This window comes from Ailuropoda melanoleuca, chromosome 3 (genome assembly GCF_002007445.2).
Source record: "Ailuropoda melanoleuca isolate Jingjing chromosome 3, ASM200744v2, whole genome shotgun sequence".
Taxonomy (NCBI): Eukaryota; Metazoa; Chordata; class Mammalia; order Carnivora; family Ursidae; genus Ailuropoda; species Ailuropoda melanoleuca.
In genome coordinates, this window is record NC_048220.1 from 23,624,981 (window position 1) to 23,652,247 (window position 27,267).

The window sequence follows — 27,267 nt, forward strand, 5'->3', positions numbered from 1 at the left end:
TAAGCATTATATTGCTTAATATTACATTTCTGTAAAGATTTTTGTATGGCCTATTTGATTAATCCTTGTGAAATTGTAAACATGTATACATTTTTTTTCATTACTCCCAAAGCCTTTTTTTTTTTTTTAAGATTTTATTTATTTGACAGAGCACAAGCAGGGGGAGCAGTAGAGGGAGAGGGAGAAGCAGGCTCACTGCTGAGCAGGGACCGCCCCCCCCAAATGGGGCTTGATCCCAGGACCCTGGGATCATGACCTAATGTGAAGGCAAACGCTTAATGCACTGAGCCACCCAGTCACCCCCAAAGTCTTTATTTTTGTCATTTTACTTTGAACCACAATAATAGAGAATAACTATAATTTATTCCTCTGACTTAGGATAAGATTATGAGCATACACTCTTCCTGATTTCCTAATGAATCTAGTATCTAGAGGATTAGAAAGCACACTTGGATTTGTCATTTCCCCTCCCAATCCGTGGGAAGACACTAGTGGTCTTCAGTTGCATATGTTTACTTCTTTTGTTTCTTCTTTTATTTTTTTCTTCTTTTGTTTATTAAAAAAAAAGGCCTCATTTAAGCAGTTGACGCATGTGAAGCTTTAATACTTGTAAATCATTATCGAATCTTTTCAGAGAGAAGAGCTAGCTATAATCTGTGTCTGTTGGTGCCACCTTTTTTATTCAGACAATTAGTATCATCCTAATAATTTAAGTGTGTTCATCAACACCGCACAGAAATGGCAGTTTCTCGGTGTTGGGAATAATTTTTTACTTAGAAATTTCAAGGATGAAATGTATATGGGTTAAAACTAGATTGAAAAGTGACATCTTCGACTAGTAGCTTTTTAGTCTGATTAGTTGTATGAATGGATGTGTTTGCATCACCATCAGTACTAAAAACAGCAAGAGGTTATGAGACAGAACTGGGTTAATTAGAATCAAAATCTTCTTTGGAAGTCAGGGCATTTTGTTAAAACTGATATATTGGAGATATACTAGACTATAATTACTTCTTAGCTGCCCTAATAGTTAAAAACAGCTCTTTCTGGGACATAGAATTGCTGTGAACTTTATATAAACATCTTGTGAACATAAGCCTTTCAGGATTGTCACATGAATGTGTTCTTTCAAAGGGGAGTTACAGGGGTACCTGGGTGGCTCAGTTGGTTAAGTGTCCAACTCTTGTTTTCTACTCAGGTCATAACGTCAGGGTTATGAGATCCAGCCCCAGGTAGGATTCCATGCTCTGGGGAGTCTCCTTGAGTTTCTCTCCTTCTCCCTCTGCTCCTCCCTGTGCTTGCGCACTGTCTCTCTCACCCTATCTCTCTGTCTCAAATAAATCTTTTTTTTTTTTTAAAGGGGAAGTTAGAAATGAAGTATCTTTTTTTTTTTTTTAAAGATTTTATTTATTTATTCGACAGAGATAGAGACAGCCAGTGAGAGAGGGAACACAAGCAGGGGGAGTGGGAGAGGAAGAAGCAGGCTCATAGTGGAAGAGCCTGAATGTGGGGCTCGATCCCATAACGCCGGGATCACGCCCTGAGCCGAAGGCAGATGCTTAACCACTGTGCCACCCAGGTGCCCCTAGAAATGAAGTATCTTGAGAACAGCTCCGGCCTGGGTATGAGATGCGTGGGTTCTGGTTCCAGTTTAGATTCCGAAAAGATTAGTGACCTAGGATTTAGTTTTTGTTTCCAGAGTCTCAGTTTTCTCAATTAAAATCAAGAAATTCAAGTATGTGGTTTAAAAAATCTGTTCCTGCTGTAACATTAAGTTTTGCTCTGCCTCATCCAGTTTCATGGCTTAAAATACCGCATTCTTAAACATTCTATAAAATGCTTATGACCCCAGTCTCTCAGACAAGTTCTTTTTTTCTTTTTAAGATTTTATTTATTAGAGAGCGAGAGAGAGCATGAATGGGGAGGAGAGGGAGAAACAGGCTCCCCATGAACAGGGGATCATGACCCAAGCCGAAGGCAGCCACTTAAGCAACCAAGCCACTCAGACACCCGTTTCAGACAAGCTCTATTTCTCCGTTGAACTCCAGACTCCTGTATCTCCTATGTGGCCGTTATCTCCTGGATATCTAGTAGGCAGCTCAAACATCACATCACTACACCAGATCCACTGATTTTCTTTCCATCCACTGCCAAATTTGCTGCTTCCAAGCCTTTGTCCACAAGATCGCCACAGCCCACAGCTCCGTTTGAAGTCTGAGAGTTGTCTTTATGCCTCCCTTTCCCTCACAGTTCACATCCAACTTATCAATCAGTGTTTGGAGAGCTGCCTCTGGAATACATCCAGAATCTGACCACTTCTCAGTGTCTCTATGTTTAAGTCACTAGTGGTTTCCTATTTCTCTTAGATTGAAACCCATACTTGTTACCTTTAGCCCACATAGAAGCAGCGTAGAGTGGCTCTGATACTTGGTGTCCATTCTGTCGGGTGTCAGCCCAGGCCTCTTTCACCCTGGGCACGGACTGCACTGCTGTCGCAGATGGGCAGGAAGGCACAGAGGAAGAGCAGAAGCCTGTTGTGGACTCTTAACTCAGTTTCTTTCTTTTTTTTTTTTAAATAAAATTTATTGAGGTGGAATTTACATACAGTAAAATGTGCCAATTTAAAGTTTACAGTTCATTGAGTTTTGACAAATGTGTACATCCATGCATCAACCGCCACAATCAGTCTAGAAATTTTCTTTTGTAAGTATAAGAATGTAAAATAGTACAGAGGCATGTAAACTATGAGAGCCTCTTCACTGTGTTACAGCTTTTCATCAAAACAACACTTAACTTTTCAGTGTGTTTTGCTAGGTGAGTCATTCTCAACCTTAAGCGTACTTCAAAATCACTGAAGAAGCTTAACAATTCTCAGTGCACAGGAAGCACTCCAGGCCAAGTAAGTCAGAATATCGGTATGGAACACACGCATCCATGTATATATATATTTTAAGACTTTATTTTTAGGTAATCTCTACACCCAACCTGGGGCTTGAACTCACAACTCTGAGATCAAGAGCTGCATGTTCTATAGACTGAGCCAGCCAGATACCCCATCGTGTATTTTTTTTTAAAGGTTTTATTTATTTGAGAGAGAGAAACAGTGAGTGAGAGAGAGCATGAGAGGGAGGAGGGTAAGAGGGAGAAGCAGACTCCCACTGAGCGGGGAGCTGGACATGGGGCTCCATCCCAAGACCCTGGGATCATGACCTGAGCTGAAGGCAGCTGCTTAACAGACTTGAGCCACCCAGGTGCCCCCCATCGTGTATTTTTTGTAAAGCTTCCAAGCTCAGGCAATGTTTAGAACAACTATAATCTTAGGATTATGCTTTTAGCTCCTCCTCTTCTCCACCAACTTGACTTTTACTCAAATCTTCACATCTCACCTCACAGGTCACATTCTCAGGGAACCCTTTCTGAACTCCTCTCCCATGCTGTAATCTCTTTTTTGTATTACATTTGCTTGTGTTTTTAGTTATGTCTATATCCCCCACCAACTTGTAAGCTCCCCGGATGTAAGACATGTCCCATACACAACAATACATATAAATGAATGAATGTATAAATGAATGAAAGTGAATGGAGATGTTGGTAGTGATGTGGTTTTGGAATATAGGTGAGGTTCGGTCGGGTGAGGCCAGAGCTGTTGGCCAAGAAAGAATTCTTGAGACGTCTTTGGTGCAAAATGGTGGTTTATTAAAGCACGGGGACAGGACCCTTGGGCAGAAAAAGCTGCTGCACCAAGGTCATGAGCGGTGGCTGATTATATACTATGGGTCTGGGGGAGGTAAGGAAAAAGGGGAGGTTTGAAAAGAACTTTCATATGCTAAAGAGGACCTACCCGAGGCCTTGCCATTGTCAAGTTAAGGCTGTTTTTCCCCTCTAGCAAGGCATTAAAGTTAAGATAGTTGGGAGATTCCTGGAAGAATGTCACACATAACCCACCTGGGGGGGGAGGGGAAGTTGCAGGGTGTCATCTTATGCTTTGTCTTCAGCCAGCCTTCTGCTCCCTCATCAAGATAGGATTGGGGAGGGGTCGGACTAAGAGGGCCTTTTGCTCCTAGCAAGGTGTCAACATTGACATCGAGGCAGTTGAGTCCCTAGAGGAATGTCTTTGTGCTTGTTTTAAGGACTTGTCAGTGGGCTATAGGTAGTATGGAAATTTAATAATTTTTCTTCTACCTTTGTTTCCCACATCAATAGCATCACTCAGCTCAGGGTAAGGGGGACGGAATGCATATGGCGCCTCGGTGGCCCTTGCATGAAAGACCTTCCTAGGGTCTGCAAAGCCAAGGCGCCCTTCTCCACCGCACTAAAGCGCACAGACTTTCAAGGCACTGCCGGAAAACCCCCGCCAAGGTCGCGTATTTCGGCGCGGCCTCCAGCCGACAGGGGGCGCTGTGGAGAGATGGCAGCTTCCGGCCCGCTTTTTCCTCCCTCTGCTGCGGGCGCCAGCACGTCCTGTTTTCGTTGGCCGCTCTCGGATGGCCGCCCCCGAGGTAGCTGCTTTTCCCCCTTAGTCCTGCTCCTTGCCGGGCTAGCTGAGGGCGGTGCGGCCTCCTTTTTTGTCCGGTTCTTCTGCGCGGTGTCCCGAAGGACGCCGCTTTTCCCGCGGCCGGCAGCATGGGTCGGGAGTCACGGTGAGGCGGCGCGCCTAGCGGGCGATTGGGCGAGCGGGCGGGCGGCTTCCTCGGACTGGGGGAAAGAGGCGGGAGTTGAGGTGGCAGCGGGACCAGGCCTGAACCGGTGCAGCTCCACGTGCGGCCAGCGCTGCCGGCGGGCACAGGAGGGGCAGGGAGACCTCAGCCGAGAGAGTGACTGTACTTGGGCTGGTGACGCTCACAGGGTTCCCTGTACTGCCATCGCCCGTTGCAGCCCCTGGAGCGGGACCACCCCTCCAGGAGGTCAGCGATTGGGCACCACATCCCGCCATTTCCACGAAGTCCACCGTGATCCCTCACACAGTAGTGATCCCAGTTGAATTTCTTACCAGTTCGCGTTTGGCACGTTTCCTTGGCGCCTGTTGCTGTCTGTTTTAGTGCTTTGTGCGTGTGTGGTATTTTCCCAAGTCAGTTGAAAGGAGCTGGAGACTAAATATTTTTACATTGCCTACGACGTTGAACGTGACTAGGCTTTTAGTGGGCTACAATAAATACTTGTTACGTGGAAATTTATTTAGCAGATAGATACCATATTTCTTTGTTATGTGTTTTCTGACCTTTTAAAACTGGATTGGGAGGTTTTATTAGAATTCTGATATCTCTTAAAAACTTGAGATTGTTATGTGGTTTGCGACCTTGAGGTTTTTATCCTAAAGATGAGTATTTGCTTTGTATTTAGCAGTGAATGAAAGATCCTTTTTATCTGGGTTATAAATAACAAGTAATAGTAGCTTATTGTGATACAATTAATGTTCAGGGAAATGGACAAAGCTTAAGGGTAGAGCTAGATGAAATTTAACAAATCCATAAACTGTGTAACCATCACCTGGATAAAGATAAAGAATAGTTGTATGTTTTCAGAGAATTCCTGCGGAGACCTTTTAAATCTCCGTCAAGGCATTGCTATTCATCTGGCTACCGAGACCAGAAACCTGGAAGTGATAGTATATTTGATTAATTTTTCTCTCGTACTGTCTAAACCCAGTAAGATTCTACACTCCGTCTCCATTTTTGCGCTCCCTGACTTAATCCAGGCCATAATCATTTAGTACTCAGACTGCTACACTTGCCTCAAATTGATTATCTTCCTGTGATCTTGCTCTGCTAATAGATTCCTCACACTGCAGCCAGAGTGATACTTCTGAAATAAAGATTATGTCATTCCTCTCTTTTCATCCCTGTTGGTTATTACTGCTTCCAAGATAAATTCAGACTCTTCAGCACAGCCTTCAGGGCCCTTCACAAAGAAGCCTCTTCCAGCTCTTTAGCCTTCTCCTCTGCCTGCATGGCTTGTGCTCTAGGTTAGTTCAGGAACTTTTTGAAAGACTCAGAGATGGGATGGAGCAGGGCGTTCGAGAAATAATAATTTGTAAAGAGCCCAGTTTGCCTACATATGTAGGTGTCATGAAGGGTTGAAGAAAAGTGGTAGGAGGTAGGTTCTAAAAGGGAGCTGGGTCCAGAATGTGGGTGGATTGTAGATTTAGTTTTGAAGGTAAGAATTTGAGGGGTGCCTGGGTGGCTCAGGTGTTTAAGCTGCTGCCTTAGGCTCAGGTCATGATCCCAGGGTCCTGGGATCAAGCCCCATGTCTGGCTTCCTGCTCAGTGGGGAGCCTGCTTCTCCCTCTCCCTCTGCTGCTCCCCCTGCTTATATTTTCTGTCTCTCTCTCTCTGTCAGATAGTTAAACAAAAAAACAAATAAATAAATATAATCTTGAAGGTAAGAATTTGAAAGCCTTTGAAAGTTTTGAGTAAGAAATGTGTGGGTATGTTTATATAATAATTGATCAGAACTCTGCTTTATGAAGATTACCATTGCAGCAATGAGTAAAACAGATTTCAGGGAAAAGAGAATAGAAGCAAGAAGACCAGGGATCTTCTAAAATGTCCTAACTAGTTACCTCTGATGTGGAGTAGTGACAGTGGGAAATCTGAGGAGGTGATGTAATGTGAAGAGAATTACAGAGGTGAAATTGGTGATACTTGGTGTTTTACTGGTTGTGTAGAATGAGAAAAATATTGAAGATAACATATTTTGAGACTAGAAGTTGGGATAATAAATGGTTTGGGGAGGCAAAGGTAATAAGTTTGGGTTTCTACGCATTGAATTTCAGTTGGCTCAGGGATAATGAGGCACTCATTCCCTAGCCATTTTATCCATGTTTATTGCTTTAAGTAGACTTTGTACACTGATGACTCCATTCATCAACTCTAGACTCATATTTCAATTACCTATAGTATATCTCCATGTGAATGCCTAATATCCTGATTCCCGCCACCCCCCCACCCCCCAATATGTGATCCTCTCTCAGGCTTCCCATCTTAGTAAATAGCAATTTCATCTTTCTCCTTGGTCCAGCCAAGTATCTCAGAGACACCCACAACTTCTCCCTTACTGTCACACTTAGCGTTGAGTTAATCTTTAAATCAGTCAGTTCTAGTTTCAAAATATCTAGATTTTGACACTTCCTAGAAATTCTACACCTGACATTCTCATCCAGTCCACCACTCTCTTATTTGGATGATTGCTATAGCATTCTGCCTCTTTTCCCTGCTTCTGCACTTGCCTTCCCTCAGTTTGTTCTCCCCTCAGCAGCCAGACTAATGCTTTAAAAAATACTAGTGAGGTAACATTACTCCTCTACTTCGACTCTTCCAGTAACTTCTCGACTTACTCAGAGTGAAAGAAAAACGTCTTTAGAATGGCCTATAAGACTCTACAGAGTTTACTCTACCTTTGACTGCCCTACTGTATTTTTGACCTCATCTCATGGCACTTTCTTGGTCATTCAGCCCTAGCCACATCTGCCTTCCTTCCTGTTCCTTGGACACACCAGTCAAGCTTCCTCCTCAGCGACTTTGCCCTTGTGGTGCCTTTTGCCTGAAAAGTTTCTCCCCCTTGTATCTACATGGATTCCTTTTATTTTCTTGAAACCTCTGAAATGTCTATTAGCAAGTTTTCTCTTGTCACCTAGTATAAAATAGCAAATCTCCTGCCTCCCATCCTTTCTCTTCCATTTACTCTGATGTGTTTCTCTCCATAGTACCATGTAACATATTGTGTATTTATTTTTTTACTTGTCTGTCATCTCTTCCTTTACCAGAATGCAAGTTGCTTGGGGCCCAAAGGCAGGAGTTTGATCTGTTCTTTTTACTGTCCTTGCTTCCCTTTCAGGATAGTTTTTCCCTGTCTATGTGGACTATAGCTGTAGGGGTCATTACTTTTCCCTAATTTTAAGACTTGATGAATAAAAAGTTCTTTCAGTGTTTAATTTGTCTGCTGATATCTTTTGGGAAAATGTGATTGATTAAAATATAGTAGAAGCTACCTGTGTTTGCTAAACTTAACCTTGAACTTAACCTTCTAGCCACTATCGGAAACGTTCAGCATCAAGGGGGCGCTCTGGAAGTCGTTCTAGAAGTCGCTCACCCTCAGACAAAAGAAGTAAACGTGGAGATGACAGACGGTCTAGAAGCAGAGATAGAGACAGAAGGAGAGAGAGGTCTCGTAGCAGGGATAAAAGAAGATCTCGGTCAAGAGACCGGAAGCGCCTTAGGTAAGACGTTAGTCTCCTCAAGACTCATGATAAATTGGGCCTTCTCAGTTAAATCGGGCTTGTTCAAAAGTATGACTTGGACTGGAATTTAATGGCCCTTTTGTGGGCACTCTGCTTCGACCCCAGTTTGTTTGATGAGGTCCAAAGGTGATTTGCCTGTAGCAAAGACTCTAAAAGGTAATGTGTCATTAAGGCGGTTCTGTTCTAATTCTGTTCCAAGAGAGCTGACCACTGTGTTCAGAGCAGCCACTAAACCCAACAGGAGAAGGAAAAGGGCAGAGCCATCTGCAAGCCCTGCTTGCTATTTGACGCTTAAAAAAAAAAAGGGTATTTTTTTAGAGCTTTTTATTTATTTATTTTTTTTTTAAAAGATTTTTATTTATTTATTTGACAGAGATAGAGACAGCCAGCGAGAGAGGGAACACAAACAGGAGGAGTGGGAGAGGAAGAAGCAGGCTCATAGCAGAGGAGCCTGATGTGGGGCTCGATCCCACAATGTGAGGATCACGCCCTGAGCCGAAGGCAGACGCCTAACCGCTGCGCCACCCAGGCGCCCCGAGCTTTTTATTTTTAAGTAATCTCTACCCAACGTGAGGCTCAAATTTATAAGCCTGAGATTGAGAGTTACATGCTCTACCGACTGAGCCAATCATGGGCCCCCCAAACCCCCCATTTTTTAATTTCTAAAAAAGATTCTGTTTATTTATTTTAAAGATTTTATTTTTAAGTAATCTCTGCATGCAACATGGGGCTTGAATTTACAACTTCAGGATCAAGAGTTTGCATACTCTACTAACTGAGCCAATTTGGTGTCCCAGTTTGACACTGTTTTAAAAAAACTTAAACAAAAGGACCTCCTAATTTTTATTTTACTTTTACTTGCTGACATATTCCTTGGCACCAGTCAAGCAGCTCTAACCTTTCTAGAGGTGGAAAACATTGTAAATAAAAATCTTCCCCACACCAAAAAATTATTTGGTAAGTTTCTTATTATAATAGGAAAGAAGTCAAGGTTGTACAGGTGCTGTGAACTGATCTCAGAAAAAACTCTTTAGCAAACATTGGAAGAAGAAATTACATAGGTATTTCATGGTACTCAGGGAAAATATTCATCTATGAAAATGTGAATAGTGCTAACTTAGTTTCATAGTATGTGGTCCCAGGAACAGTTTCATATAATTCAGTCAAGTACACGTTAAGTGAAATTGATTTTTTTAAGATTTGGTCTTTGACTTTTGGGCGTGAAAGTACAATCACAAGGTTTTAGAGCAAGAAGGATTTTGAGATTATCTAAGTGGAGTCTCCACATTATATAGATTATATTTCACAGGAAACTGTGACCCAGAGAGTTGATCTGCCCTATGTCATGTCACTATCAGCTCTATAATAGAAATTGTCTCCTAGTCTTTGTATCTGTGATCTTTCCATACTCTCATTGTACCCCATCCTTATACTTAGGTTTTGGCTGACTTTGAAATTTAGATTTTCTGCTGTAGGCTGTAGATTTCAAAAAGACAGATTTATTATCACAGATTTGCTATGTTTTTCAACAAATATCATTTGGAATTAGTATTCTCATTTTTTTCAGTAACCACTTCTAAGAATTGGCTTTACTTGTTCCCTTTTTATCTGATTGGATGACTAATTGAAATCTCAGCCTTTAATAAGAGTAATAGTTAAGAAGCTTCTTTCAGCACAGGCCAGAAGCATTGTCTGAGAGAAACTCTACTTGGTCATAGAATGAATGAAAAGTGTCCTTCTTTCAGGCGTTCCAGAAGTAGGGAGAGAGAGAGAAGTCGAGAGCGAAGAAGATCTCGAAGTCGAGACAGGAGACGTTCTAGGAGTAGAAGCCGAGGCCGGCGATCCAGATCCTCCAGTCCTGGCAATAAAAGCAAGAAAGCTGAGAATAGGTAATGTCGTTGGACTGTATCTCTCATGCAGCTTGGGAACGGACTCTTCCCTATTCCTTCATTTTTTTAAAGAAATCTTTATAAGTAATTATTGACTTTGCCTTCTACCATCAACTGTTGGTTGAATTTTAGTAGATTATAAAGCTTGTAATTCAATTGGAAAATACTAGTTTCAGTTAGTTTTAATATTCATAATACATTGTTCTCTTATTTAATACCTGTTATTAATGGTCAGGAATATACTGTATAAACGTCTTTTTAGGAACTCTGTTTTTCCTTTGAAATGATGTTCTTAGCATTTCTGACACTGGTTGACAAATAACTTTTTAACTCATGATGTGCATTGCTGAATTCCTCTTCAGGATAGGTGTGAGCTTCGCTTGTGTTAACTTAAATGTACATATTTCCTTAGGATGCCAGAACCATTCAATTTCAAGATATTATTTATATCTGTTAGACATAGCATGTTTACTCTTTATATTTCTCCTTTCAGTGGTTTGATCTTTGCCTCTTTCTAAAGTGTGACAGGATAGTCAATACAGGAATTTTTTTTTTTTTTAAAGATTTTATTTATTTATTTGACAGAGATAGAGATAGCCAGCGAGAGAGGGAATACAAGCAGGGGGAGTGGGAGGAAGAAGCAGGCTCATAGCAGAGGAGCCTGATGTGGGGCTCGATCCCATAACGCCGGGATCACGCCCTGAGCCGAAGGCAGATGCTTAACCACCGTGCCACCCAGGCGCCCCAATACAGGCTTTTTTTTTTTTTAAAGATTTTATTTATTTATTCGATAGAGATAGAGACAGCCAGAGAGAGAGGGAACACAAGCAGGGGGAGTGGGAGAGGAAGAAGCAGGCTCATAGTGGAGGAGCCTTGATGTGGGGCTCGATCCCATAACGCAGGGATCACGCCCTGAGCCGAAGGCAGACGCTTTAACCGCTGTGCCACCCAGGCGCCCCCAATACAGGCATTTTTATCTGTTTTCTGTATATTTTTCGTATGAATCATGAGTGTTTTTCTCATGTCTTTGATTTTATAAATTTTATTTTACCAAGGTCAGTATAATAATGCCCATTGGGATTATTTTGAGTTAAAAGTAAAATATAAATTCAGACAAGCGAATGAAATGTAAACATGTAGTTTATTAAATAATTATAAAGCAATATCCATGTAACGACCACCAAGGATAAGATATAACAACATGTCAGTATTTCCAGAAGCCCTCCATGTCCTTTCTATAACCCCAGCTCTCTACTACCCTAGATAAAACCAATCCTGACTTTTATACTTGTAATTTCTTTGTATTTCTTTATAGTTTACACCTGTGTTCACATCTGGAAAAACAGTAGTTTAGATTTAAATGTTTTTTAACTTTATTTGAATGAGTCCCATATTCTTTTGTATCTTTGTTGATCATTGAGACTCATCTGTGTTGCTTATAACAGTAGTTCATTTTCATTGCTGAATACTATTCTGTGGCATCAATATACCACTATTTATCCATTCTGCTGAGGAAGGTGTTTGGGTTGTTTTAACTTTTAGGCTATTATGAACATTTTTATATATGTGTCCTAGTATACATGTGCATGAGTTTTCCTAGGGTGTGTATCTAGGAGTGAAATATGGTCATAGAATAAACATAGCTTTATTATATTTTTGAAGATTTGTTTATTTATTTGAGGGAGAGGAGAGAGAGAGCATGAGGCATGCGAGCAGCAGGAGGAGTAGAGGGGAAGAGAATCTCCAGTAGACTCCCTGCTGTGTGTGGAGCCCACCATGGCATGATCCCATAAACCTAAACCTGAGATCTTGACCTGAGCTAGAATCGAGTCGCTTGCTCAACCGACTGAGCTACCCAGCCACCCCAACATAGCTTCATTTTTATTGAATAATCCCAAATGCTTTCCAAAGGGGCCATACTAATTGTACTCCAGTGAGCAGTATAATTGTGTTGCTCTGTATCCTTCCCAGTATTTGGTATTGTCAGTCCTATTAATTTTTGTTAATTGGTTAGACATATCAGTATTGTGGTTTTAATTTGTATTTCTCTGATGACCAGTGAGGTTGAACATCTCTTAATGTTTATTGGTCATTTGGAGTTCTTCTTTTCTGAAATATGTTAAAATCTTTTGCTTATTTTCCTGTTGATTTGTTTTTTTTTTAAAAATGGACTTGTGGGAGGTATTTGTTTTTAAATATCCAGGGTGGTTGTTGATTGTCATTTATATGAGTGGCACATATATTCTTTTACTCTGTGGTTTGTCTTTTCACTCTGTAATGATACTTTTGATGAACAGAGACTTAAAGAAGAAACATTTCTCAATTCATGTTATGTATTGAGAAGAACATAGATATTAAAACCTGAGATGGGCAGTATGAGAAAGATAACTATAGGCTGTATTTAATCTAAACATTAAGATTATTATACCAAATCAAAAAATATGTAAAGAAAATAATTATGAAGTATTTGGATTTATTCCAGGAATGGAAGGTTTGTTTAACATTAGAAAGTCCTTCAGTGTAGGGGCTCCTGGGTGACTCTGTTGGCTAAGTGTCTGCTTTCGGCTTAAGTCATGTTCCTAGGGTGCAGGGATTTGAGCCCCTTGGTGGGCTCCCTGCTCAGTGGGCTCCCTGCTCGTTGGGGGATCTGCTTCCCTCTCTCTGCCCCTCCCCCTGCTTGTGCTCTCTCTCAAATGAATAAATAAAATCTTATAAAAAAAAGAGAAGATCAATTAGTGTAATTCTTTATATTAATAAGATTCAAGGAGAGAAGTCATGGTTATCTGAGTAGATTTAGGAAAAGCATTTTATTAACTTCAAAACATATTCATGTTTGAAAGTTCTTAACATACATGAATAGAAAAGTATTTCACAGACTGATTATAAAATTAGAAATGCAAGGGCATAAACAATTTTGAAGAACAAGATAGGAGGGCTTGCTCTACCAGATACTAAAACTTGTCATAAAGTTGTCCAAATTAAGTGTGGTTTTAGTGTAGAGATAGATAGACAGATAAATCAGTGAAACCACATAAAGACCCAGAAACAGATCCCCACATATATGGTCATTTAATAAATGACAGTGGTGACAGTGTAATTAGTGGGAAAAATTTCTTTCAGTAAGTAGTACTTGGGGTGGGGAGGAGTGCCTGGGTGGCTCAGTCGGTTAAGCATCAGACTCTTGATACCAGCTCAGGTCTTGATCTTAGGGTTGTGAGTTCAAGCTCAGTGTGGAGCCTACTTTGAAGAAAAAAAAAAGTGCTACTAGGGACATTTGCTACCTTATAATGAATTAGGACTACCTGCCTCATTCTGCACATAAAAGCAGATTAAAGACCCAAATTCGATGGTATAATTGTAAACTTTTTGGAAGTTTATAGTAGAGAATATATTCTTTACCTCTGGATATCTTCATCAATTCTGGAAGGTTTAAAAAGCAACAACCAACACTGAAGAAATACAAACAAATATAAGAACATAGTATGAGCAACTATGTGCCAACAAATTAGACAATCTGGAAGAACTGGATGCATTCCTAGAGGTATAAACTACCAAAACTGAACCAGGAAGAAATAGAAAACCTGAACAGACCTATAACTAGCAAGGAAATTGAAGCAGTCATCAAAAATCTCCCAACAAAGAGCCCAGGGCCAGATGGCCTCCCAGGGGAATTCTGCCGAACATTTAAAGAAGAATTAATACCTATTCTTCTGAACCTATTCAAAAAAATAGAAATGGAGGGAAAACTTCCAAACTCATTTTATGAGGCCAGCATTACCTTGATCCCAAAACCAAAGACCCCACCTAAAAGAAGAATTACAGAACAATATCCTTGATGAATATGGATGCAAAAATTCTCACCAAAATACTAGCTAATAGGATTCAAAAGTACATTAAAAGAATTATTCACCACGGCCAAGTGCTCTTTATTCCTGGGTTGCAGGGTTCATTCAACATCCACAAATCAATCAGTGTGATACACTATATTAATAAAAGAAAGGACAAGAACCATATGATACTCTCAGTAGATGCAGAAAAAGCATTTGACAAAGTACAACATCCTTTCTTGATTAAAACTTCACAATGTAGGGATAGAGGATGCATACCTCAATATCATAAAAGCCATCTCTGAAAAACCCACAGCGAATATCATTCTCAGTGTCAAAAAACAGAACTTTTCCCCTAAGGTCAGAAACATGGCAGGGATGTCTGCTATCCACCATTGCTGTTCAACATAATACTAGAAGTCCTGGCCTCAGCAGTCAGACAACAAAAAGAAAAGGCATCCGAATTGGCAAAGGAGTCAAACTCTCACTCTTTGCAGATGATGTGATACTGTATGTGGAAAACCCAAAGACTCTGCCCCAAAACTGCTAGAACTCATATAGGAATTCAGTAAAGTAGCAGGATACAAAATGAGTGCACAGAAATCAGTTGCATTTCTTTTTCTTTTTTTTTTTTTTAAGATTTTATTTATTTATTTGACAGAGACAGCCAGTGAGAGAGGGAACACAGCAGGGGAGTGGGAGAGGAAGAAGCAGGCTCCCAGCGGAGGAGCCTAATGTGGGACTTGATCCCAGAATGCCGGAATCACTCCCTGAGCCGAAGGCAGACGCTTAATGACTGCGCTCCCCAGGCGCTCCCCCCCCCTTTTTTTAAATCAGTTGCATTTCTATACACCAGCAATGAGACAGAAGAGAAATTAAGGAGTCGATCCCATTTACAATTACACCAAAACCCATAAGATACCTAGGAATAAATCTGACCAAAGAGGCAAAGGATCTGTGCTCAGAAAACTATAGAATATTCATCAAAGAAATTGAGGAAGACACAAAGAAATGGAGGTTCCATGCTCATGGATTGGAAGAACAAGTATTGTGAAAATGTCTATGCTACCTAGAGCAATCTGCACGTTCAGTGCAATCCCTGTCAAAATACCATCAACTTTTTTCACAGAAATGGATCAAATAATCCTAAAATTTGTATGGAACCAGAAAAGACGCGTAATAGAGGAATGTTGAAAAAGAAAACCAAAGCTGGTGGCATCACAATGCCTAAATTAACAAGAATGGCTAAAAGTAACAAGTTAGGAATGACAGATGTTGGCAAGGGTGCGGAGAAGGGGGAACCCCCCCTAATGTTGGTGGGAATGCAAGCTGGTGCAGCCACTCTGGAAAACAGTATGGAGGTTCCTCAAAAAGTTGAAAATAGAGCTTCCATATGACCCAGCAATTGCACTCCTGGGTATTTATCCCAAAGATACAAATGTAGTGATCCGAAGGGGCACCTGCACCCCAATGTTTATAGCAGCAATGGCCACAGTAGCCAAACTATGGAAAGAACACAGATGTCCATCTACAGATGAATGGATAAAGAAGATATATATATATATATATATACACCACACACACACACACACACACACACACACACACACACACATACCCGCACAATGGAATATCATGCAACTATCAAAAAATGAAACCTTACCATTTGCAAAGACATGGATTGAACTAGAGGGTGTTATGCTAAATGAAATAAGTCAATCAGAGAAAGACAATTATCATGTGATCTCACTGATATGTGGAATTTGAGAAACAAGGCAGAGGATCATAGGGGAAGAGAGGAAAAAATGAAACAAGAAGAAACCAGAGAGGGAGACAAACCATAAGAGACTCCTAATCTCAGGAAACAAACTGAGGGTTGCTGGAGTAGAGGGGGTAGGAGGGATGGGGTGGCTGATGATGGACACTGGGGAGGGTATGTGTTGTGTTGTGCACTGTGTATGTGTTAAGACTGATGAATCACAGACCTGTACCCCTGAAACGAATAATACATCATATGTTAATAGTAAAAAAAAAAACACCAGTTTTTTTAAAGGGGGAAAAAGAAGAGTGAATTGATCGCATTCAAATTAAGAAATTTTTTAAAAAAGATTTTATTTACTTATTTGAGATTGGGAGAGAGCATGAGCAGGGTGGAGGGGCAGAGGGAGAGGGAGAAGTAGACTCCCCACTCTGCAGAGAGCCCGACGCAGGACTCAATCCCAGGACCCTGATCATGACCTGAGCCGAAGGCAGATGCTTAACCAACTGAGCCACCTAGGCACCCCAAGATATTTTTTTTATTTACAAGATAGCAGACATAGGTGTGAAATGCAAGGCCTGTTGGGGTTTTAAAGATTGTTAATTTTTTATTTTATTATTTTTAAAAATTTTCAAAGATTTTATTTATTTGAGGGGGGAGAGAAAGAGAGAGTATATAGGGAGAGTGAGAGGGAGAAGCAGACTTCCTGCTGAGTAAGGAGTCCTATATGGGACTCAATTCCCGGACTCTGAGATTATGACCCAAGCCGAAGGCGGATGCTTAACTGAGCAACCCAGGCACCCTAAGCATTATTAATTTTTAAATGAATTAATTAAAAATTTTCTTGTAGAATGTTAATGTTTTGGTAAATTTCTCTGTTAAATTTTACCTCTCCTATTTAAATTTTGTCATTTTTATATGATATGTTTACTTTTTCTTAGCCAAATTGCCAAATATTTAATAATATTTGTAATTATTGTTACAGGATTTAATTTTCATTATATTTCCAAGGTGTTTATTAATGTAAAAGTAAAGTTGACTTTTGGAAGTTTCTTACCTACAAAATCTTTAAATGTATTTATTTTATTTTATTTTATTTATTTATTTTTGAGAGAGAGAGTGCGCATGTGAGTGGGGTACGGGGAGGGGCAGAGGGAAAGAATCTTAAGCAGTCTCCATGCTGAGCAGAGTCTGACATGGGGCTTGATCCCATGATTCTGAGATCATAGCCTGAGCCGGACTCAAGAGTTGGACACCTAACTGACTGAGCCACCCAGGCGCCCCCTTTAAATGTATTTTAAATGTGAATGTTTCCAAGCACAAATAGATGATGTTTTTTTCTCTCTTTTTTTTGGTAGGTCTAGGTCCAAAGAGAAAACAGATAGTGGGGAAAGTTCTAAAGAGAAGAAAAAAGACAAAGATGACAAGGAGGATGAAAAAGAAAAAGATGCTGGCGTATGTTTACTAACTAAATAATTGTATAATATCAGATTTGTTTCTGTGATCACAAACTGTCAGGGTTTTTTATTGCTATATATTTTTATTTTATTTGTTTTTTTAAGTAGGTTCCACATCCAACAATGGGGCTTGCGCTCACGACACTGAGATCAAGAGCCCTATCTCTGCTCTACTGACTGAGCCAGCTAGGTGCCCCTGTATATATTTTGTTTGTTTGTTTTATTTGTTTTAAGATTTTATTTATTTGACAAGGAGAGCATGCAGAAATAGGGGCAACAGCAGGCAGAGGGGTGGGAGAAGCAGGCTCCCCACCGAGCAGGGAGCCCAACATGGGGCTCAATCCCAGGACTGCGGGATCATGACCTGGGCCGAAGGCTGACACCTAACAACTGAGCCACCCAGGTGTCTGCCCTTGTATATTTTTTATTTTATTTTATTTAGTTATTTTTAAATATTTTATTTATTTATTTGAGAAAGAGTAAGAGGCACAAGCAGGGGGAGCAGCAGAGGGAGAGGGAGAAGCAGATTCCCACTGCGTAGGGAGCCCAACATGGGGCTTGATCCCAGGACCCCGGGATTATGACCTGAGGTGAAGGCATATGCTTAACTGACTGAGCCACCCAGGCACCCCTATTTTTTTTTTTATGTAAATGATCGTATGTGAAAAACAACAACAACAACAACAACAACATAAAGCTGTCCTGGTTAGAAATTTTTGTTCTCAAAAATATTGCATATCTATATACATTATCTGTTTTTACTTAACAAAATGTGATCCTTCTGTATGTATTATTCTGTTCCTTTCCTTCCTTCCTTCATTCCTTCCTTTCCTTCCTTCCTTTATTTATTAAATAATCTCTACTCCCAATGTGGGGCTCGAACTCAGCCCCCAGATCAAGTGTTGCAGGCTCCACTGACTGAGCCAGCCAGGTGCCCCGCTTTTGTTCATTTTTAAATTATGCATTATTTTTATCAATATATAAGGTCTGAAGAAGAATACACAGCAGTATACCCACCATCCAACTGAGTGCCTTGTTGTTTTCATTTGTTATATGTTGGAAATCTTCTGTAACTGCGTATATAGATATAGCCCATTGTTTTTAATGCCTGCATAGTGTTCTATTGAAACAAGGTAAAGAAATCACCTCTGATGGCTATTTAGGTTATTTCTAGTCTTCATTATGAACAGTGGTACGTGAATCATTTTACACACGTCTTTTGTGAACATAGTATAGGGTAGATTGGTATCAGTGGAATGGCTTTGTCAGTGGGTATATGCATTTAACATTTCGATAAATAGTATCAAAGTGCCCTCTAAAAGAGTTGTATACCTTTTTAAAAGTTTATTTATTGAAGTAATCTCTTCACCCAGTGTGGGTCTATACCCATCTCATGACCCTAAGATTAAGAGACGCATGTTCTTCTGACTAAGCCAGCCAGGTGCGCTAAACTTTTTTTTTTTTTTTTTTTTTTAATTTTAATTCCAGGGTAGTTAACATCCAGTGTTATATTAGTTTCAGGTCACCACTAAATTTTTGTGGTATTTTCTTTGACTGTTTTTTGATGTATGTATTTCTATATCTATAATGATAGCATATGTAAATTTTTTTAAAAAGATTTTGTACTGGGTGTTATACGCAACTAATGAAGCATCAAACTTTACATCGGAATCTGGGGATGTACTGTATGGTGATTAACATAATATAATAAAATAAAATTTAAAAAAAAAGGAAATAAAAAAAAAAAAGATTTTGTTTATTTGCGAGAGAGACACAGAACACGAGCTGAGGGAGGGGCAGCAGGAGAGGAACAAGCAGACTCCCTGCTGAGCAGGGAGCCCAAAGCAGGGCTCAATCCCAGTACCCCGAGATCATGACCTGAGCCAAAGTCAGACGCGTAACAGACTGAGCCACCCAGGCGCCCCAGCATATGTCAATTTTTTATTTCTACGATATTCTATCGCTGAGTTCCTGCTTATGGCTGTGAAATGGTTTGCTTTCCCCTTTTCAGAGTATTATTAATCATCTTGATAGTCTTTGGAATGGCTGTTTCTAGGAAACTTAGACCTAAAGACTAAAAGACCAAAAGTTTTCAATCATGTTGTTAAATAGCTTTAAGTTACTCACTAATTTGTAATAGAAAATTTCTTTTTCATGGAGGCAATCTTTGAGGAGTTTGGAGGATTTAAAGTTGAGAATAACTAATAACTGGGGAATTTTGCCTGTTAATTCATCTAGTTTGAGGAAGAAAGTGGATTCATCTTGCCTGAAATTAAAATGAGATTAGCTTATCGTGTTTGAAGTCTGTCTGCTTTCTTAGTTGAAGATGCTTTTTATTGTGTTTTCACTTTGCTTGTATATTTGTGGATATATTTAAAAGATGTGTCCCTGCAATTGTTTCTGTTTGGGAGCTATCATAAATAAAGCTACTTTAAACACTTAAGGAAAAAAAAAAGATGTGTGACCTAAATCTGGTCTAAATTGAAGAGTTTGTAAATACAGCTGTTAATTCCTTTACCTTTTTTATAATTTGGGGAATTTATTTGGAATGTCGCTGGAATAAAGTTATTAATCTTTGTTTCCCTCTCTCTCTTTCATTTTCCCCCAAGAACTTTGATCAGAATAAGCTGGAAGAAGAAATGAGAAAACGAAAAGAAAGAGTAGAAAAATGGCGAGAAGAGCAACGTAAAAAGGCCATGGAAAACATAGGGGAACTGAAAAAGGAAATTGAAGAGATGAAACAAGGGAAAAAATGGAGTTTAGAAGATGATGATGGTATATTCATTTGTTAGACTAATAGCATATATAACAATTCATGTAGCGTATTCTAGATATATGAGTAATATTTCATGCTGGGAATTTTTAGGCCCTTTTTTACTGTGGAAAAATATATATAGCATTTTAACCGTTTATTTTTTAAAGATTTGATTAGAGAGTGAGACAGCATGAGCAGGGAGAGCATGAGCAGGGAGGGGCAGAGGGTGAGGGAGAAGTAGACTCCCCACTGAGCAGGGAGCCCAACGGGGGGCTCCATCCCAGGGTCCCAGGATTATGACCTCAGCTAAGGGCAGATGCTTAACCAACTGAGCCACCCAGGCACCCCAACCATTTTTTTGGGTATATTTTTTAAAGGTTTGTTTATTTATTTATTTATTTATTTGAGAGATAGAGCATGAGCACCCATGAGTAGGGGGAGGAGCAGAGAGAAGGGGAGAGAATCTGAAGCAGACTCAGAATGAAGCCGGACTCAGGGCTTGATCCCACAACCATGAGATCATGATATGAGCCGAAATCAAGAGTCGGTCACTTAACTCATAGAGCCACCCAGGCGCTCCAGTATTTTTTTTAAAGATCTATCCATCAGAGAGAGAGAGAGAGAGAACGATCAGGGGGAATGGCAGAGGGAGAGAGAATCCTCAAGCAGACTCCCTGCTGACTGAGGAGCCTGATGCCGGGCTTGATCCCAGGACCCTGAGATCATGACCTGAGTTGAAACCGAGAGTCAGATGCTCTCAACTGACTTAGCCACTCAGACACCCACATTTTAACCATTGTTAAGTGTACAGTTCTGTGGCATTAAATACATTCATGGTGTTGTTCATCATCCATCACCACTATCCATTTCTAGAACTTCTTCATCATTCCAAACAGAAACTCTACCCAATATGTATTCCTTTTTCTTTTTCTTTTTTACTATTTATTTATTTGTCAGAGAGCAAGCGAGCATGAGTGCCCGAGCAGGGGAAGCTGCAGGCAGAGGGAGAAGCAGCCTCCCTGCCAAGCAAGGAGCCTGATGTGGGACTCAGTCCAGGACCCTGGGGTCATGACCTGAATTGAAGGCAGCCACTTCACTCACTGATCCACCCAGGTGTCCCCAGATTTTTCTTTTTCTTTTTCTTTTTCTTTTCTTTCTTTTTTTTCTTTTAAGATTTTTTAAAATTTTTAAGTAATTTCTATACCCAGTGTAAGGCTTGAACTCAACCACAACCCTGAGATCAAGAGTCACACGCTTCACTGACCAATCCAGGCAGGTGCTCCCTGTACCCAGTGAACACACTCTCTACCACCTTACCCTGATAATATCAGTTCTACTATCAACTTGCCTATTCTAGTTACCATATAAGTGCAATCATACAGTCTTTGTCCTTTTGCATCTGGGCTTATTTCACTCAGCATAATGTCCTCAGGGTTCTTCCATCCATGTTTTAGCGTGTATCAGAATGTCATTCCTTTTTTATGGCTGAATAATAGTCCATTTTGTGTATAATACCACATTGTGTTTGCCTGTTTGTCTCTCAGATATGTGGGTTGTTTCACCTTTTGGCTGTTGTGAATAATGATGCTGTGAATAATGTACAAATATGTCTTTAAATACCTGCTTTTGGCTCTTTTGGTTATATACCTAGAAGTGGAATTGCTGGATTCTTATTGAGATACTAAATCCCTCTTGTAATATATATGTTATGTGTAAATTGTAGGGTAGTGTTCGGTGAGGATTACTGACTTTAGACTGAGAGTTGAGTTCTTATGGGCATAGTCAGTAAATAGCTCTTATTATACTACAAATCAGGATGTTAGTAGTGAAGGTAAATCAAGAGCATGTTTTCAGGTCCCTCCTGATATTTCATAACGTAGAAGAGAAATATTTACCTTCCATATCTGATTTTGACTTGAGGTTTTAGTGAAGTAGATGAGTGTGAAATTTTATAGCAAACTGGAATTTTGCTCCATTTTTCTGTGAAAATTTGGTGAAATTTTTGCTTTTTTTGAAAGTTTCACAGAGCGGTTTAAATAGATGAAGGCATTGTATCTTTAAGGGGAAATGATGTCTTAGTTATATGAAAAAAAGTTAGATTGTCTTGAATTTAAAATACCAGTTTTTCCTCTGATTTAAAAAAGGTAATTTTTCCAGGACATCTGTGTGGCTCAGTTGGTTAAGTGTCTGCCTTCGGCTCAGATCATGATCCCAAAGCCCTGGAGTGGAGCCCACATTGGGTTCCCTGCTCAGAGTTTGCTTCTTCTTCTGCCTGCTGCTCCCCCAGCTTTTGCTCTCTCTATATATAAATAAATAAGATTAAAAAAAATAATAATAATAAATAAAAAGTAATTGAAAGAAAAGAAACCTATCATGAGTTTTAAGTCCTACCTCTTTTCATTTACTTATAATTTATTATTATTACTACTTAAAGCTGATATGTGCTTGCTTTAGAAGCTCGTAAGTGTGAGTATTTGCACTGCAGTGTGTCTGGGTTGATTGGAAGGGAGGGCATTTGGGGAGGGAGAGAACAGGTGGTGGTGGGCTGTGATCCGATTAGGAAGTACTTCCTTTGGAAAATGTGTACAGAAAAGTGATTCTGCTATTTTAGATGATGAAGATGATCCCGCAGAGGCTGAAAAGGAAGGAAATGAAATGGAGGGTGAGGAGTTAGATCCATTAGATGCTTACATGGAAGAAGTCAAAGAGGAAGTAAAGAAGTTTAATATGAGAAGTGTGAAAGGTGGTGGGGGAAATGAAAAGGTATGCCATTTTCTCTTATTTTTAAAGATTTATCCAGTATTCCTAATTGGGTAACTTGAATTATTGTCTCAGTGACCTATTGCTGACTTGCCTGACTTGAGAAAGTTGTTTCCTCCCCCATCTCAGGAATGCTAGTACTTTTTCTCAGTACCGCAGATGCTCAGGAGTTTTAGCTGTAAGCATTCTTTGAAAAGTCACTCTTGTCACCACCATCTTCGTGTGGCATCTTTGCTTACTGTTGACTCCTTAATAGGCCCTTTCCAGACTTCTTCCACACTTTCATCTTTCATGCTTGAGCCCCTTTCACATAGTTTATGTTTCTTTCTTTTTAATAGTATTTGTTACCTTTTTTACAGAATATATAGTTTTTTATTGTCTTTATTGTTTTCCTTTCTTGTAAAATAAAAGCTCCCTAAGAGCCATGACCTTTATCTGCTTTGTTGATTGATTGATTGTAAGTTCCCTGAACAGTGTCTGGCTTGTCCAGTGAGTGGAAAGTACCATTTAGTAGTAGTTTTAAAATGAACTATATTGCAATATTAGATGTTATATAACTTTACATATTATATAAAATAACGTTAAACTACACAGTATTATATAAAATGTATGGTGAACTATATATTATATAATGCGGTTACGTCACATTTTAAAATTTAAACAAATTCATAAGGAGAAAGTAGGCTCTTTTTTGTCATTTAAGTTTTCAGTAGTAAGTAAGTTAATTCAAATTATAATGTGACAGTTGTTATTTTGTTTCATTTACATACAATTTGTTTTTCACTTTCACAAATACTTTATATATTCCTCTTTTATTTTAGAAGTCTGGGCCAACGGTCACAAAAGTTGTCACTGTCGTGACAACCAAAAAAGCAGTGGTAGATTCTGATAAGAAGAAAGGTGAGCTGATGGAGAATGACCAGGATGCCATGGAGGTAATTCTTCCTTAATTTTGACTTTGTTCATGATACTATTCTAGAAGCATATATTAGAGAGCATTGGTGGAGTTGTGCTTTTCAATTATAGAAACTAATGTTAGGAGGAATTCTTGTTATTCTCCACAGTATTGGTGCGTATCCAGTGGGTAGAACATTCTGATATCTTTGACCTTTATCTGTATGCCCATGTTTTGCTTCCCCTCTGCCCCTCATCAGCTCACCTCAGACATATAAGGTGGGAGAAGAAATAAAGTGACAGAATGAATTGAATTTCTTCCTGTTAACATGCCTTGTAAAGATTCTTGTGGAGAGAATTGTATCAATACTTCCCTTAAAGCCGTATTAGAATTATTTTTGTTATTTTAGCTTTATGTTGTCATTATGATGTTCTGTGAAGGCCCAGTCTAAAGAAACTAAGTTGAAGAATTCAGAATGTAAAACCCAAAGAATATTTTCTAGGAGAGGAGGAGGAATTTATTTATTTATTTATTTATTTATTTAATTTATTTATTTCTCCCTCCCATTATTATTATTGTTTTTTAAGATTTTATTTATTTATTTGGCAGAGAGAGAGACAGCCAGTGAGAGAGGGAACACAGGCAGGGGCAGTGGGAGAGGAAGAAGCAGGCTCCCAGCGGAGGAGCCTGATGTGGGGCTTGATCCCAGGACTCCGGGATCACGCCCTAAGCCAAAGGCAGACGCTTAACAACTGAGCCACCCAGGTGCCCCTCTCCCATTATTCTTTTAAGAGGAGGATTTTATTTTACTTTATTTATTTATTTATTTTTAAAAGATACTTTATTTATTTATTTTTAAAAGATATTTTATTTATTTGAGAGAGAGAGAGCATAAGTGGTGGGAAGGGACAGAGGGAGAAGGAGAAACAGATTCCCTGCTAAGGGGCAAGCTGGATGTGGGGCTAAATCCCAGGACCCTGAGATCATGACCTGAGCTGAAGGCAGACACTTAACCAACTGAGCCACCCAGGTGCCCCAAGAGAGGAGGATTTTAAAAGCTAGGAATATTGCTTTCCATAAGGAAAAAATAGTAATGGTTTTAGCTTTTTACTTTTTTTTTTTTTAATAGTATTCTTCAGAGGAGGAAGAAGTTGATCTTCAGACAGCTCTTACAGGCTATCAGACAAAACAGAGAAAGCTTCTAGAACCAGTGGACCATGGAAAAATTGAATATGAACCGTTCAGAAAAAACTTTTATGTTGAAGTTCCAGAATTAGCCAAAATGTCTCAAGAGGGTAAAATTCTTTCATTCATGTATTGGTTATTGTGGCAATAGTGGGGGATATGCTTTGCTTTGCTCAGGAGGAATATTGGATAGGTGTGTGAGTTGATGGATGAGTAGGAGGAATTTACATGGCTTACCTGAAGAAGTGAAAATGACTGCGAGAAGTCATTCTAGAGGCTATGAACATCATCTGCAAAGATTGAGACCAGTGAGGAATCAGTGTAGTTTTGGTAGTATTTTTAAAAATGAGTAAAAATTAGTTTGGCTCATGTAGTTGAGATTTTTAGGGTTGAGAGTACTCTTCATGTGAAGTTACCAAATTAAGTATCATTAGCCTTTTCCTTGTGGGGTTTGAGGTTTAGGAACCAATGTGAATCTGTGTAATATTGCAAGAATAAGGATAATCTGGACAACTCTTGATTGGAGAAGAACTGTTTATATTACCTGTCAATCATTGTTTTTTATTGATGTTGTAATATAAGACATAATAAGAGCCAAATTATTGACATTCGTTGTAGCACTAATTGTATTAACTATCCCCGTGAGCTGTTCAGTAATTTGTCCTGTAGCTTTTCTGTGGAGTTATCTTTAGTAGCACTGAAAAAAAGATTGTTAATCATACTGTGGCTGATTGAAAATTAGAAGGCATTAATGGAGCAATATTTAACAGCTTTTAATCTGGATTTTGTTTTGTAGAGGTAAATGTATTTCGGTTGGAAATGGAGGGCATTACTGTCAAGGGAAAAGGTTGCCCCAAACCAATTAAATCATGGGTCCAGTGTGGCATTTCCATGAAGATCTTAAATTCTCTCAAAAAGTAAGTGATTAGCAATTATATTCATTTTTCAGTGTCTTACTATTCAGGATGGCTCTTTTATACAATTAATTGTTACATTTTTATTCTAATAGGAAAACTTAGTATTTTTTTCTTAAACAGCTTTATTCAGGTAACATTTACATGTCATAAAGTTTATTCTTTGAGTATATGGTTCAGTGATTTTTAGTATATTTATGGAGTTACACAGTCATTACCATAATCAAATTTTAGAACATTTCACTTTCACAAAACGAGGCCTATCTCCATTTGTAGTCATACTTCTCCCTTCTCCTTTCCTAAATAGCCACTAATTTATTGTCTCTAGATTTGTCTGTTGTGGAGATTTCCTATAAATGGGATTGTAGTAATGTAGTCTTTTGTGACCAGCTTCTTTCACTTACCATAACATTTTCAGCGTCATCCGTGATGTAGTGTTAGAATGCCTCAGTACTTCATTCTTTTTTGGCAAATAATATGTCATTGTACGACATACCACATTTTGGAAAACCTTACTGTGGGACTTTGAGAGACCCAGAGATCTCACTTTTTACCTTGTCTTCCTTTGATTTGCTTTTTAAGGCATGGCTATGAAAAGCCCACACCAATCCAAACCCAGGCGATTCCTGCTATAATGTCTGGACGAGATTTGATTGGTATTGCCAAGACAGGAAGTGGAAAGACCATTGCTTTTCTGTTACCCATGTTTAGACACATCATGGATCAGAGGTCATTAGAAGAAGGAGAGGGGCCAATAGGTAAAATTCCTTTCATTAAACTGTTTTTTCAGGTAACAACTTTGTTGTCAGTTAATCAGAAAGACCTGATACTTCATAATGTTCTGTTATAACAATAAAGATGTCTTTATGTACATTTCCTTTATAAATTTGGCACTTTGGGGCTGATTTCCCCTTACCAGCAGGTGGAGTGAGAATCTTCAGAGGTCTGGAGTGACATCTCAGAAGTACAAAAACAGCCTCTCCTGGCACAGCTCAATTTTTAAACTCTGACTCGGCAGGTAGACTCCTCGTGCATCTATCTGTTTATTTATATTGAGGTTTGTGCTTAGCGAGTATCATGAATCAGTGAACTCAGCATGGAAGACTGTAGGGAAATATATTTCCTTTTTTTATTTTTGGCCTTAATAGGCTGTATAGTGCCAGCATTTCATTCAGGATTAGGTCTTCAGATTCATTTCTTGATTCATTTGGCAGAGATCTGTTTTGCAAATTTGGGTAGGGTTTGGAAATTTGTTCAGCTCCTCTCTTGGAAAAAGAGGGCACAATATATTCCTACTCTGTCTGCCCCTCAGACCAAGGTTGTTTCCGGAAACCGAGGTATGGCTCTGCAGCACAGTGAGTCACTTGATTGTCTTTGCTCTGGGATTTGCAGTTGAGAATGATTTGCATTCTTTTCAACCAAGTATTTTCCTGATGGTTGAGTGAGGCATTTAACTCTTGTTTATCCTATAGCATGTTCTTAAAATCTACTTAAAATTATCATACACCACAGTGTCTACTGTTATAAAGCTTTTGAAATAGGGTTTTCCAAGGTCCATAAAACAAATGAAAACAAAAACAAAAATTAGAC

General features: G+C 39.3%; 1 protein-coding gene across 2 annotated transcripts in view; it reads left to right on the plus strand.

Annotated features, from left to right (window-relative positions):
* The first annotated feature begins 4,425 nt into the window (after window positions 1-4,425).
* DDX46 (DEAD-box helicase 46) overlaps window positions 4,426-27,267 on the plus strand; it is a 70,355-nt gene continuing 47,513 nt past the window's right edge. For both annotated transcript variants that reach the window (XM_011224535.3, XM_019799275.2), the window contains exons 1-10: window positions 4,426-4,640; window positions 8,027-8,215; window positions 9,982-10,125; window positions 17,070-17,166; window positions 19,778-19,943; window positions 22,535-22,686; window positions 23,505-23,618; window positions 24,708-24,873; window positions 25,560-25,680; window positions 26,260-26,435. In XM_011224535.3, the coding sequence (XP_011222837.1) occupies window positions 4,624-4,640; window positions 8,027-8,215; window positions 9,982-10,125; window positions 17,070-17,166; window positions 19,778-19,943; window positions 22,535-22,686; window positions 23,505-23,618; window positions 24,708-24,873; window positions 25,560-25,680; window positions 26,260-26,435 (1,342 nt within the window). In that variant the 5' untranslated portion in view covers window positions 4,426-4,623. The remainder of the gene's footprint in view (window positions 4,641-8,026; window positions 8,216-9,981; window positions 10,126-17,069; window positions 17,167-19,777; window positions 19,944-22,534; window positions 22,687-23,504; window positions 23,619-24,707; window positions 24,874-25,559; window positions 25,681-26,259; window positions 26,436-27,267) is intronic.